General features: G+C 20.6%; 2 protein-coding genes across 8 annotated transcripts in view; both read right to left on the bottom strand.

Moving 5' to 3' along the window:
• Positions 1-15,033, bottom strand: part of LOC122504672 (disabled homolog 2-interacting protein) — a 239,990-nt gene that overhangs the window by 29,939 nt on the left and 195,018 nt on the right. For all 7 annotated transcript variants that reach the window (XM_043615875.1, XM_043615874.1, XM_043615872.1 and 4 more), the window contains one exon: positions 5,354-5,448. In XM_043615875.1, coding sequence (XP_043471810.1) covers positions 5,354-5,448 — 95 coding nt within the window. The remainder of the gene's footprint in view (positions 1-5,353; positions 5,449-15,033) is intronic.
• On the bottom strand, positions 8,782-10,757 carry LOC122504676. Its single transcript, XM_043615880.1, has 2 exons — positions 10,600-10,757; positions 8,782-10,377 (listed from the first exon to the last, which is right to left on the bottom strand). The coding sequence occupies exon 2, from the start codon at positions 10,328-10,330 to the stop codon at positions 8,978-8,980; it is 1,353 nt and encodes a 450-aa protein (XP_043471815.1). The 5' UTR covers positions 10,331-10,377; positions 10,600-10,757; the 3' UTR covers positions 8,782-8,977.

The following is a 15,033-nucleotide window of genomic DNA, read 5'->3' on the forward strand; positions in this document are numbered from 1 at the left end:
TCTTTTTTTCCCTCGACGTAAGTCAGACTATAACTTCCGGTTGAGAGAAAAGATTCTTTTAAATCTTTGAAAAGTTACGCGGGATGAAATGAAACGTGAGAAGAAGTTGAAAATTTGGATTCGTGCTTTGCCCACTAAATATATAGAGAATGAAAAAGGTATACATAAGTCGAGAAAAGGAATGCAAGGACGATTTTTGTTGGAACGGAAATATAATGACAGGTATAACACTTCCTGTTACCTTTTGATAGTTTACCATTCATAGAAAGAATAACCTATTCAAATGGTTTTGCCATTCATAAGAAAAAATGAATTTCACCCGCAAAAAATTTACATTTCTAATTCTTTATTTTTATTTTCTTTGTTCTTTATCCTGTTCGATTGTTTTATTCACTTTACTATTATTATTTATCTAACATTTTATTGTTATTTTTTCATGTATTTTTTTCGAAGTGTATTTTTTCACTGTAAAGACATTTTCATATTTTCTATTTTTACATTTTCTATTTCTCTACTTTTCCATTTTTCTATTTTTTTACTTTTGCAATTTTTCCATTATTCTACTTTTCCAATTTTTCTACTTTCCCATTTTTTAATTTTTCTATTTTCCCCCTTTTTATTTTTCTACTTTTTCATTTTCCAATTTTTCTACTTTCCCATTTTTGAATTTTTCTACTATTCCGTTTTTCAATAAATTTTTCTATTTTTCTATTTTTCTATTATTCTACTTTTCCCATTTTTCTACTATCCCACCTTTTAATTTTTCTACTTTTCCCCTTTTTATTTGTCTACTTTTTCTTTTTTTCAATTATTCTACTTTTCCAATTTTTCTACTTTCCCATTTTTTAATTTTTCTACTTTTCCGTTTTTTATTTCTTTACTTTTCCATTTTACAATTTTTCTATTATTCTACTTTTTCAATTTTTCTACTTTTACATCTTTTAATTTTTCTACTTTTCCCTTTTTTATTTCTCTACTTTTTCTATTTTTCAATTTTTCAATTTTTTTATTTTTCTATTATTCTACTTTTCCAATTTTTCCACATTCCCATTTTCCAATTTTCCTACTTTGCCATATTTTTCACTTTTCAATTTTTCTACTTTTTTATTATCAAATTTTTATTTTTATTATGGAAAAGTAAAAAAAATGGAAAATTTTTTTACCTTTCAATTTTTCCAATTTTACATTATTTTTACACATTTTTCTTTTAAATAAAACGTGATTTAATATAATACACGTTAATTAATAGAAGCGGAAAAAAAATAATCTATCATCATTGTGTCTGAAGAGAATGACGGGAAAATGAAAATAAGAAGAAAATTTGTGTCTATATCCCTGTTATATAACAGTGTTAATTAATTCGAAAGTGACGGGGAAACGATGCACTGTAAAATTGACAGGACTAAATCAATTAGTCGCTCGCTATATTCCTGCGATAATTAACCGTTCTCGATGCCCTGCGACCCTGTTTCATTTCAGTCAGAATCAACGGGTCCATTGACCCATCAAGTTAAGTATTCAACGTTTAAACTTATAATAATAGACATTTTGTTCTAAAAAAGAAATATTACAAAATGTCAGAAGGAAATTCCTTAAATAAATTCATAATTTAATAATTAATTTAATTTTTAATTAAAAATATTTAAATTAATATTTATTATAATATTTATAATATTAATTATAATATTTCAATTCATAATTAAATTAATTGAAAATTCAGTAAATTAATTAATTTTTGCAGAGTATTTATTTTTTATTATTTATTTACTATTAAATAAGTACACACTTTCTTCATTGGAATAAATTAGGCCATTTATAAGGTACGCTCATAAATAATAAATTAGCAATTTTTTCTAGAGCATCTCTTTTTTGAAAATTTGCATAATAAAGAAGATTTTTTCTGATAGAATCTGCGAGAAATTTAGAGGATTTAAAGTACAGATTTAAAGGAGATTATAATAACCTGATAAATTTTTTTTTTATTTTTTGTTTTTTTAAGGGGAGAGAATATAGTGAAAAATGCAGAAGGTTAAAAAGGGTTAGAGGAGATGTGACCTGAGAAATAAACGTAATTTTTCAGTCTTTACTCATATATAAGAATGCAAATGTGCGATAAGCCAATCTATTAAAAAAATCATTCGGGTTTTTCTGGGGTCGATCCCTTATTCCTTTTTGAACTTTTGTGAAACTAGTTTTGTCGTTTCCAGTCTCATCGATCAGTATCTCTCACTCTCCCCATTTTATTTGCAACGTCTGCCTTTTGAATTTCGTCTACAATGATGTTTTTCTTAGCATTAAATTCCTTTTCATTTCAATTTTCCGTTTTAATTCTTTATTTCACATTTCGATTTCAATTTTTTTTTTCAATTTTCTATTTCAATTTTCTATTACAATTTTCAATTTCAATTTCAATTCTTAATTTCAATTCTTTATGTAAATTTTCAATTTCAATTTCAATTTTTAAATTAAATCTTTATGTAAATTTTCTATTTCAATTTTCGATTTCAATTCTTTATTTCCATTTTTGATTCAAATTTTTAATTTCAATTTTAATTATAATTTTTTACGTTAATTTTCCAATTCAATTTTCTATTAAAATTTTTAATTTCAATTATTCTTTTTTATTTTCAATTTTCTATTCCAATTTTTTATTTCAATTTTTAACTTAAATTTTTTATTTCAATTTTAATTTCAATTTTTAACGTTAATTTTACATTTCCATTTTCTATTTAACTTTTTAATTTCAATTTTTGTTAATTTTCTATATTTCAATTCTATATTTCAATTTTCTATTTCAATTTTCTATTACAATTTTAAATTTCAATTTTTTATTTCAATTTTAATTTCAATTTTTTACGTTAATTTTACATTTCCATTTTCTATATTTAACTTTTTAATTTCAATCTTTGTTAGTTTCCTATATTTCAATTTTGTATTTCGATTTTCTATTTCAATTTTCTATTTTAATTTTTTATTTTAATTTTTGATTTTAATTCTTTATTTCAGCTTTTGATTTAAATATTCAATTTCAATTATAATTTTTTACCTTAATTTTCCAATTCAATTTTCTATTAAAATTTTTAATTTCAATTATTCTTTTTTATTTTTTATTTTCAATTTTCTATTCCAATTTTTTATTTCAATTTTAATTTCAATTTTTTACGTTAATTTTACATTTCCATTTTCTATTTAACTTTTTAATTTTCTATATTTCAATTCTATATTTCAATTTTCTATTTCAATTTTCTATTACAATTTTAAATTTCAATTTTTTATTTCAATTTTAATTTCAATTTTTTACGTTAATTTTACATTTCCATTTTCTATTTAACTTTTTAATTTCAATTTTTGTTAATTTTCTATATTTCAATTCTATATTTCAATTTTCTATTTCAATTTTCTATTACAATTTTGAATTTCAATTTTTTATTTCAATTTTAATTTCAATTTTTTACGTTAATTTTACATTTCCATTTTCTATATTTAACTTTTTAATTTCAATCTTTGTTAGTTTCCTATATTTCAATTTTGTATTTCGATTTTCTATTTCAATTTTCTATTTTAATTTTTCATTTTAATTTTTGATTTTAATTCTTTATTTCAGCTTTTGATTTAAATATTCAATTTCAATTATAATTTTTTACCTTAATTTTCCAATTCAATTTTCTATTAAAATTTTTAATTTCAATTATTCTTTTTTATTTTTTATTTTCAATTTTCTATTCCAATTTTTTATTTCAATTTTAATTTCAATTTTTTACGTTAATTTTACATTTCCATTTTCTATTTAACTTTTTAATTTTCTATATTTCAATTCTATATTTCAATTTTCTATTTCAATTTTCTATTACAATTTTAAATTTCAATTTTTTATTTCAATTTTAATTTCAATTTTTTACGTTAATTTTACATTTCCATTTTCTATTTAACTTTTTAATTTCAATTTTTGTTAATTTTCTATATTTCAATTCTATATTTCAATTTTCTATTTCAATTTTCTATTACAATTTTGAATTTCAATTTTTTATTTCAATTTTAATTTCAATTTTTTACGTTAATTTTACATTTCCATTTTCTATATTTAACTTTTTAATTTCAATCTTTGTTAATTTTCTATATTTCAATTTTGTATTTCGATTTTCTATTTCAATTTTCTATTTTAATTTTTCATTTTAATTTTCGATTTTAATTCTTTATTTCAGCTTTTGATTTAAATTTTCAATTTCAATTATAATTTTTTACGTAAATTTTCCAATTCAATTTTCTACTTAAATTTTTTAATTTCAATTATTCATGTTTATTTTTTATTTTCAATTTTCTATTTCAATTTTTTATTTCAATTTTTCTTGTTAATTTTTTACTTTCAATTATTAATGCTAATTATCTATTTAAATTTTTTATTTTAATTTGTAAGTGATCTTGGTTTTCGTACAGTAAAAAAATAATAGGCACACATAAAAAATGTTAACAGAAAATATATTTTTTTTCATTATTAAAGGACTAAATTAAATTCGAATTAAAATTGTAAACGGTTTGGAAGTGAATAAAAAAAGAAAATTTATCATGATTGATGAAAGTGAAATTGATGGATAAGTGTGTAAAAATAAAATTTCCATATTTTATTTTCTTCTTAAATTACTTTCGTAATTTGAAATCTATTAATAAAAAAAATTTTTAGACATTATTTTCATTCTGTTATTCACTGTCACTCATTTTATCAATATTATTATATTAAAATGATAGACATTTAGTTATTAATACTTGGGGTGAATGCCCTGAAAATTCATTGAAATTAGAGACTGACAGAAAATCAGTATAACAAAAATAATATGAAAGAAAATCGATCTCTCTATTATTTTTTTAAATATATTCCTAATTTCTCTATTTATAAAAAAATAATAATTATAATATTAATTATAACAACTAACGAGTAAATAATAAATTTTGTTATTATTTTATATTTTACAATTGTTTATAATACAATTTATAATACAATTGTAATAAAAATAAATTAATAACTATTATTTTTATTTCCACTCATTTTTATGACTATTTTATTTTATAAACAATTTTTTTATTTTATTACCTATCTATTTATTTTTTTATTTTATTTATTATTTTGTTATTGATTTTATTTATTATTTTGTTTTCTATTTTATTTTTTATTTTATTCGTTATTTTGTTTTTTATTTTATTTATTATTTCGTTTTTTATTTTGTTTTTATTTTATTTATTAATTTTTACATATTTATTTATAGAAACAGGGCCATTTTATTTATTTTATATTTTAACAATTATTGGAATTTTTTTATCGATATTTTTAGGAGAAGAGAAGAAATCAAGTGGTACTTACGACAATTCGATTGGGAGTGACGTCGAGGGGTCTTGCACCCAGAACAGGAGTGGCTGGTGCACTTCCTCTTCTGCAAGCCTTTTCATACGAGGTATCTGAAAATTAAAAAAAACAATTCATTAAAATTTATTTCGCGAAACAAGAATTTACTATTTTTTTTTGACAAAATTTACTAAAATGTACTGGTTGCTACAAAAAAAAAAGAAAGGAAAATTAAACAATTGATAAATTTTTTATTATTTAAAACCAAAATTTTTAATAATAAATAGAGAAAAACGATTTAGGGGAAATTATTTTCTAAAGGAAAAAAAGAAAAGGCGAAATGATACATTTAACCTGTTTGTGTACAAAAAAAAACGTTTTCATATTTTTTCTCACTCTAAAAAGTCAAATAATATTTCAGAATCACATCATTGATCATATATAGATATATAGATTTCTATTCAATATTAAACATATTTAAATAGGGAAAAAAATGATCGATATATTTTTTGGGGTAAAGGGAGAAATGTTGTTTAAAAAAAAAAAATTCTAAAAAAAGGGGGGGATGGAAATTATTTACAAATATAGTCAAAAAAAAAAATTAAGCACAAAACCGTTTTTTTAAATTTATATTTATATGCTGGTTTTTTTGACATCTTTTTATACGATCATTATAGGAATACATTTTAAATGCTGTAATATTATCGACTATGCGGGTTGTTCTGAAAAGAAGAAACAATGCGGTCCTCAGGAAGAAATCGACAAAAGAAGGGAGAATCCTGCGATATGTGCGACACTAACTCTGCTCTAAATGGTAAATTTTTTCGGAAGTGAAATAAATAAAAATAAAAGAAAATAAATGAAAATAAAAGAAAATAAATGAAAATAAAAGAAAATAAATGAACATAAATGAAAATAAATAAAAATAAATGAAAATAAATAAAAATAAATAAAAATAAATAAAAATAAAATAAATAGGAAAAAATGAAGAATAAATAAAAAACAAAAAAAATAATAAAAAAAATAACTAAAATAATAGAGAAATAAAAAAATAAATAAAAAATGTAAAAAAATATAAACCGTTAGAAAATATAAGAAACAATAAAAAAAACTAAATAAATAAATACAAGAAACAATAGGAAAGAAACTAAAATAGAAAAAAAAATAAAAAAAACATGATAATAAAAAATAACCAAAGAGAAAATAAATAAAAAACAAGAAACAATAAAAAAATTAATAAAGTAAGAAAAAAAAATGTAAAAGAAAAAATGAAATACGAAATGAATCACAAAATATAAAGAGTAATATATGAATTAAATAAATATAATAAAAAATAAAAATTATAATACTTATATGCTTACAATTAAAAGCAAAAAAAAGTGAGCAAAAAATTATTCGAAGCATTGTTATTGTGAGAGTATGCAAGGAATGCAAGTATTTTTTTATCATCATTGGCATGAAAATTCCACCGAGTTAAAGTGTATATTTAAAAAAAAACACAGACTTTCTAATTTTCTAATTGATTATTTGTTTCTAACTTTCTAAGCCGGGGTCACTTGCAATTAGTATACGAAACTGAACAATTTTGCGGAATCTTAATAGAAACAAAAAAAACCAATAATAATTGAATTGCGAGAAAAACATTTGCAATTCTAGTGGTTAGAAGTCGGTTAACAAAAAATTTGCTTGTTACTGCGATCATTTTCAAATGAGTGTAAAAAACGTGTCGAAAAAACTATTATTTTTGCAAATTACAATTTATTCAAATTATTATTTTTTCAAACAAAAATTTATTGTAACTATCATTTTTTCGAAATAGAATTTACTCAAACTATTATTATTTTTTCAAACTAGAATTTATTGAAATTAGTCTTTTTTCGAAATTAGAAATTATTAATTTGTCGAACTAGAATTTATTCAAACTATACAATTTTTTTAAACTATTATTTTTTCAAACTACAATTTATTAAAAGTATTTTTTTTTCAAACAAAAATTTATTTGAAACTATTACTTTTTCGAAATAGAATTTACTCAAATATTATTGTTTTTTTCGAAATAGAATTTATTGAAATAAGAATTTTTTCAAAATACTATTTTAATATTTATTCAAACCATTATTTTTCTAAACTAAAATTTGTTCAAAATAGAATTTACTCAAACTATAATTTTTCAAACCACAATTTATTCAAACTATTGTTTTATCGAAATAAAATTTATTGGAACTACATAATAGAATTTAAAAATTTTCTAATTTAAATTTTTGTTGAAAACACTAAAAAAAAATTCAATTTTGAAGAAATTACAAATAATTACAGAAATTCAATTATTTGCAAAAAAAAAAATAAATAAAATTCTTCTTATAAAATTCAACTATGTTCAAAAATTGAAAAAAAATTCTCTCAAAAATCCCAATTATCTTTATAAATAACAAAATTCTTCTCCAAAGTTCAATTATTTTCATAAATATGTCAAAAAAAATCTTGTCCTAATTTCAATTATTTTCAAAAATAAAATGCATTTTTCTAATTTCAATGATTTTCAATATCTACTATTTTAATAAAATTTCCCAAAAAGAATTCAATTATTTAAAAAAAATTTTTAATAAAATTGTATGCAATTTATTTAATTATTTTCATAAATAAGAAAAATTTCAGAGAAATTCAATTATTTTTATAAAAAATAATTTAAAATTCTAGAAAATAATAATTGAATTAAAATGATAAAAATAATTTTGATGTAAAAACATCACAATAACTATACAGTAAAAATATTCTTATAATATAAAATAATGATTTTATCTCTCGGTCATCTTCAATTATTAGAAAGTAAATAACAATTTTCTAATTTTGTTTAGAAGTAAAGAACAAAAATCTGCATAATTTCAATTTGACAAAACATAATGTTTAACAATCTTTTAGTCTTTCAATGAAAAGAAGTGAAAAAAAATTCTGATTATTTCTATTTGTCATTTCAATTTTGAATTAATTATAAAATATAAAAATAATTATAAACATAATAATAAAATATACAATTTATCTAAAGTTAACAAAAAAAACAAAATTATAAGCAAACGACAACTTCAGAGTGTGAGGGACAGAAAAAGTGAATGAATGAAAGAACATTCAAATTATTATAGTTAATTAATTAATTTTTATTTATTTAAAAAAATTTTTTTTATTTATTTTAATGCAAGAATTGTCATGTGTTTCAATATCACAAAAAAAAGTCTCGTTAAATTTACGAGAATTCTGGTTAATCTAATCATAATAAAATGTTAAATATACCCTTACAACATTTTTTGATTAAAAGTTTTAAATTTATTTTTTGATCAGAAACAGTATTAGTAATCTGGATTAAAATTTCTAATCAATTATCGTTAAGCGTCATTTTTGGAAATTTCTCGGATTACTTAGAAATTAGAAATGGAAAGTGAAAAATCGAAATGTATTTTTTTAAGTTATGGAATTTATTTTTTAATATTAATGTAAAACATTATTTTATTTAGATACAGTAAACAATAACATCTTTTTTAGTTTACAATTGTTTAAGTTCTTCCATACATTACTCATTTACATTTCATGAAAAAAAGGTGAGTAAGGACTCACAGAAATATAATACTTCACATTTGTTAGTTATTATTTTTAAGTTCTTGGAATCTTCAACTTTTTTCTAAATTCATTCTTTGTTATTTCATTTAATTTATGTGAACATGTTGTTAACAATGAGCGGATTTTTGCTTGTACGCCATTAACAAGACCATTTACTACAGTAGCTATATAACTCATTCTCTTTGTTTTAAGTATAGAATCAATAAATTTAATTAGGCTTATTTTATTCTCCAATTTTTCGTTTTTGATGTAATTTTTCAAATTATCATTAATCATTTTCAGAATTTGAATTTTAACCTCTGCAACAGAATTATTGTCTAAAGAAGTTTTCAAGCTTTCGTTGATTCTATTCAAATCGGCTTTATTGGTTTGTAAAGTATTAGTATCATTGGATTGACAAAAAGCAGAGAACGAGTTGTTCAGTGTAGTCTCAAATTTCAAAATTTCATTTAAAGACATCAACTCCTCATTCGCACTTAGTAGGCAAAGTTTTGATTCTTGTGAAATTGTTAAACCTATATCCTGATGAGATGGCTTTTTTATGCTATCGCAGTTATTAATAGCTGGAATAATATTATCATCGATGTCAGAAGTAACTCTCCCTACTTTTTTCACTTTCCTGAAGAAGGCTACTTGTTGGTTATGTCTTATTATATGACGTTCAAAGTCTTTTAAAACTTCGGATACAGACGATTGTGAGTTTGATAATAAACTCGTATTTAATTTTTTATTTATGTATTCATAATTGACTAGAAATTGAAAATCATTCACGTGAGGTGCTTCTGAGATAATTACTGATATACTTGGAAAAAAGTTTCTAAACCTATCAGTAAAATAACTTTCTAAAGTATTTAAAAGTCCTTTAATCCATTCAATATTGTCAGTATCAATGTCATCAAAATTGATAACTAAAATAAATTTCAGAGAATTAACTTTTCTTGTCAAATGATACAGATGAAAGGAATTATTAAAATCTTGCATTACACCTCTATTGTCCGCAAATCCAGCAGTATCCCAGATGTCCAAATTCTGTAATGCTGACCTTTCTGAGTTCCATCTTGTGGGAATTGTAGTCACTGACACTGATCCAGCACCAATTTCTGGTCCTCTGACATTATTGTTAGCTTTTTTTATTTTTATTTCACGTTTCTCTTTATAAGCAATCAATGCATTTCCCATCAAGTAATTAATTAATGTACTTTTGCCACTTCTTGCACTGCCTATGACAATTGCCGCATTTCCACTTTGACCTCGAGTTGCTGCTTCCATTCGACGTTCAGAATCATGGAAAAGTTGTCTTAATTCATCTACTTCATCAATATTGAAAATACATTCTTCGCTTCTGATCATCGAAATTAGGAAGCAGATTATTGCTAATCTTATCATGATTTTAAACAGTATATTGCAACTTTTTTCAGTTAATACTTAAAGCTCTGAAAGTATAAAAAGTTATTGACTAGATTAATTGTAATTAAATTTCAGTTTCTATTGAGTAAGAGAAAATTAATAATAAAATAAAAATTATTAAAAATTGGTACAAAAAAAGGAGCACTGTTTCTGTTATGTTAAGCAGTACTAATTTACAATCTGTAAATATTACTAATAAAATAATTGGAATAAATATTAATTTGATTGTTAAAATTATATTCGCTTACCTTCTTGGTGTCAAACACAGGAATAATCAGACGAACTTCAAGATTTCTTTTTTGTTTCAAACTTAGTGCCACGTAACCAAAGACTAAATGTAACGCAATTTGCCAACTTTTGTTATTTGTCATATTTGGTATTATAAATTTAAAATATCTCTAAATTTAATGTTCTATTCGCCAGTAGAAAAACTACAGGTGTAACGAGTTGAGCTTGAAAGCAAATTCTTTATCAGTGAATAGATTCACTGTTGACCAATAGGAAGAATACAAGTGCAACGAGTATATAGATTCGAAGAGAAAAATATTATGATTTAGAAAGAAGATAAAAAGTTTTTTCTTCAGTTAATTTTAATATATCAAAAAAATTATTTTTCATATCCAAAAGAGGATTTTTAATTAAAGAAATGTTTAATTTTAATTATTTTTCTTTTTGGTATCACTATAATTTTTTGAAAAATATTTAAAGAGAAAAAAATTTTTGATCATTTAAACGAACGAATCATTTGATTAAAATTTTAGAGACCAAACATTTTTGGTCTTCTAAAATTTTAAAATTTTTATTGTTCAAATCATTTTTACAAAAAAATTAAATGATTTCAAGAATCACCTAAGTAATTAAAAGAAATATTACAAGGATCATAGGCTTCACACTCATTTACTAAAACCAACTAATTACTACTTTTTTTTACGATTTGCTACTATTTGAATACTTTTTTTTAGATTTGTGACACTAAAAGCAACTTTTTTTTCTTTTTTCTTTAGAATTTTCACTGCTTTAAATCAGCTAATAATTAAAATAAAAAATTATTCTCAAAATTTTTTTTAATTTCTTTGAAACGATTCAATTATTTTCAAAAATTTTAAGAACATTTTTCGTAAAAATACAATTACTTTTCCAAATAAAGAAAATCTTCGCTGAAATTAAATTATTTAAAAGAATCTTAATAAAATTCTTTGTGAACATTCAATTATTTTCATAAATAATAAAATTTTTATAGGAATCAATTATTTAAAATACAATTTTCATTGAATTTTTTCGAAAAAAAATCAATTATTTAATTTAAAAGAATTTTTATAAAATACTTCTCGGGAATTTAATTATTTGAAAATTTTAATGCAACTTTTCGAAGAAATTCAATTATTTTAAAAAAAATTTTATTAAAATTCTTTATATAAGAATTGAATTATTTTCAATAAAATTTTAATTAAATTCGTCGAAAAAAACTTGTAAGAATTCAATTAGTCAAGTAAATAATAAAATTCTTCGCTGGAATTCAATTATTGTCATAAATAATAAAATACTTTAGATAAATTCTATTATTTTGAATATAATTTTAATAAATTTCTTCGCAAAAATTTAATTATTTTCATAGATAATAAAATTTTTACAGGAATTCAATGACTTAAAATACCATTTTCATAAACTTTTTCTAACACAATCAACTATTTAAAAAATTTTATTCTTTGCAAGACTTAAATTATTTTTATAAATTATAAATACGTTTCACAAAATTTATATACGTGTATAAATTTTGAATTTTAAATAAATTCCTCGAAAAAATGCAATAATTTTTAAAAATGTTGTTAAAAATCTTTATAAGAATTCAATTTTAAGAAATATTCCATTATTCAATCAATTATTTATTTTTATAATTAAATAATTGAATTTTCTTAGAACTTTATAAGAAAGAGGTGATTTAAAATTGAATTTCAATTTAAAATTTAGTTCATAATTAAATATTAGAAGTGTTATTATATTATAAATTTTTAGAAATAATTAAATTTCAAAAGATTTCTAAATTATAATTTTTGAAAATTTTCCAGAAAAATCTAATTATTATAAAACAGTACCAATATTCAAGTTTTTATTTTTTTTTAAAATGTAAATTTATTTTTTTCTTAAAAAATTATTAAAGTTTTGAATAATTTTAATTAGAAACCTCAATAAAAAAAAAATTATTGAATTATGAAAGAATTGCAGCTGCAATTTTTAGAAATTGTTATATTTCAAAAAAGTATTTTACACAGTAATCATATTTAAAAAAAATTGCAATTTCTGTGGATAAATAAATAAGTATTTAAATATTTATTTAACAAAAATTATTCAAGTTTTGAGTGTAATTTAATTTGAAAATTATGAAAAATATTTGTCTTTTGAAAAATTGTAATTAAAAAATGTTTTCAAGATAGTTGAATTCCCGTACATTATTTTAAAAAGATTAAATTATATTTTCAATTATTTAGAAATATTGTCAAATTTAATTGAAATAAATTGTACATTGAAAAAAATTTTGTTTTCTACATTTAAAAATTATTTTTAAATATATAATTGAATTTTTGTTGAATTTAAAATTAAAATTTAGAAAATTATTGCATTTTGTAAAAATTAAAAATTTACATTATTAGCAAGAAAAAATGTAAATATTTTTTATGGTAATTATAAAAAAAAAATGTAGAATTAAATTTTTGTGATTTTTCTGAATCATTTACGAGTTGTTTTTTATAATTATAAAAAATTAATTGACTTTGAATTTTTTTTAACAATGAAATTAATTTTTTTACAAGATTGGAATTATTTTCTTCTCTTGTTTTTTTTTTCGTCTGTTAAAATAATTAATCGGACTCTTTTGTGAAAAATTTTCAAGTGACTTTGAATAAAGTGAGGGGCTATTAGAGGGTAAAAATATGAAAAGTCGAGGACGCACGTGCGTTCGAATGTGCACCATTTGAATATATTATTTCTTTTTTTCAATTGGGGTGCGATATTATGTAAGTTGGACGCACCCGTTGCATAATATGACCATTCGAATCGAGACCTTGCACTCACGGTCGATCTTTATCTGAAAGAAAGGGGCCTAAAAACACTTATTTGCTCTCATTCCAAAAGTATATCAACAGAAATCAAACAGAGAAAAAAAAATAAAATGAAAAGAAAAAAATTAACTCTATAGAACAAAATTTCCACTGAACATTTATTATTCATTCTAACCGACTATTCTCATACTAAAATAATAATTTTTTTATTATGACAATTACAATAACTATTATTGTTATTATTATAAAAATAATTTTATTTATTAAAAATTTTTTTATTAAAACCCAAATATAATTTATATTTGAATTAATTACTAGTATACTTGTCTCAGAAACTAAAAAATAAATTTTTTTGGTTTAAATACAAATTTTATTCCGTAAGTGTAAAATTTTCAAAAAAAAAAAAAAAAATGTTATTCGATAAAAATAAAATTTTTATTTAAAGCGAAATCAATAATTTTGAAGGTAAATAAAAATGTTATTTAAAACAAAATTGTACTATAATTTTGTAGGTAAATAAAAATTTTATTTTTACCAACTAAAATTTTCATACGAACCAAATGGAATAGAAAAAAATAAAATATACAATTTTCTTTTTCCGAATAAAGATATTAGACATATAAATGATTTCCTTATAATTAAGATATATAAAATGATTTTAAAATAAAAAAAAAAATAATAATTGTAAATAATTGCTCAGCGCCTAATAAGCGGCAATGTGATGAACGTGAATGCCAAGAGGGTTCTCCTCATATAGTTGACCGAAAATTTTTTAAGAATGACGTCCTTCGCGCGTCGTACTGCAAAAAAGAAAATCAAGATCAACGACTTCTTTATTGTCAAAAAAATACCGCCAAGCACGAGATTACACTGTCTCTCGACAGTAGCATTATAAGAAGCTTTGCGTTTCGTTCTTCCTTTTTTTTGCACGTGTTTCAACTCTTAAAAGCTCTTTTAATGATATTTATGCTTCTACGAATTCATACAGTGCGAATAAAAAGAAATTTGCTCGATTTTCTTTCGTCTCTTTTGTTTTTTTTATCCTCTGCGTCTAAAAATAAATATATAAAAAAAATATTTATTTTTCTATTAAAGTTTCTTTAAAGTTGTCAATTTAATTTATTTTATTGATATTCTCAATTATTGTCTTTCTTATAAATAATAATAAATAAATATTGTTATATTTTTTTAAAAATTTTAATTTATTTTTTCATATTTTTATCAAATTTTTTTTACTACTTTTACATTTTTATTACTTCCTATATTTTTATATTTTTTCATATTTTTATCTTTTTTCGTATTTTTATTAATTTTTTTATTTTTCTACATTCTTTTCATATATATATCTTTAATGAATTTTTTTATTTTTCTTCATTCTAGATTTTATTTTTTTTAATACTTTTTTGTTTTGCGTTTCTATTTTTTTATATAATTTTCTAAAAAAATAATTTAACTAATTTTACACTATATTGAATTAATATTTTTTATTTAAACATTTTTATATTTTTAATTTTTAATTTTTAATTTTTGCAATATTACAATATTTTTGTTATATAAATTCCTCATATTTATGTGTTTTTTTTATTTTATTTCTCATTCCTTGTCTTCTTCAAAACTAATTTAACT

This window comes from Leptopilina heterotoma, unplaced genomic scaffold (genome assembly GCF_015476425.1).
Source record: "Leptopilina heterotoma isolate Lh14 unplaced genomic scaffold, ASM1547642v1 Lhet_31, whole genome shotgun sequence".
NCBI classification, from domain to species: domain Eukaryota; kingdom Metazoa; phylum Arthropoda; class Insecta; order Hymenoptera; family Figitidae; genus Leptopilina; species Leptopilina heterotoma.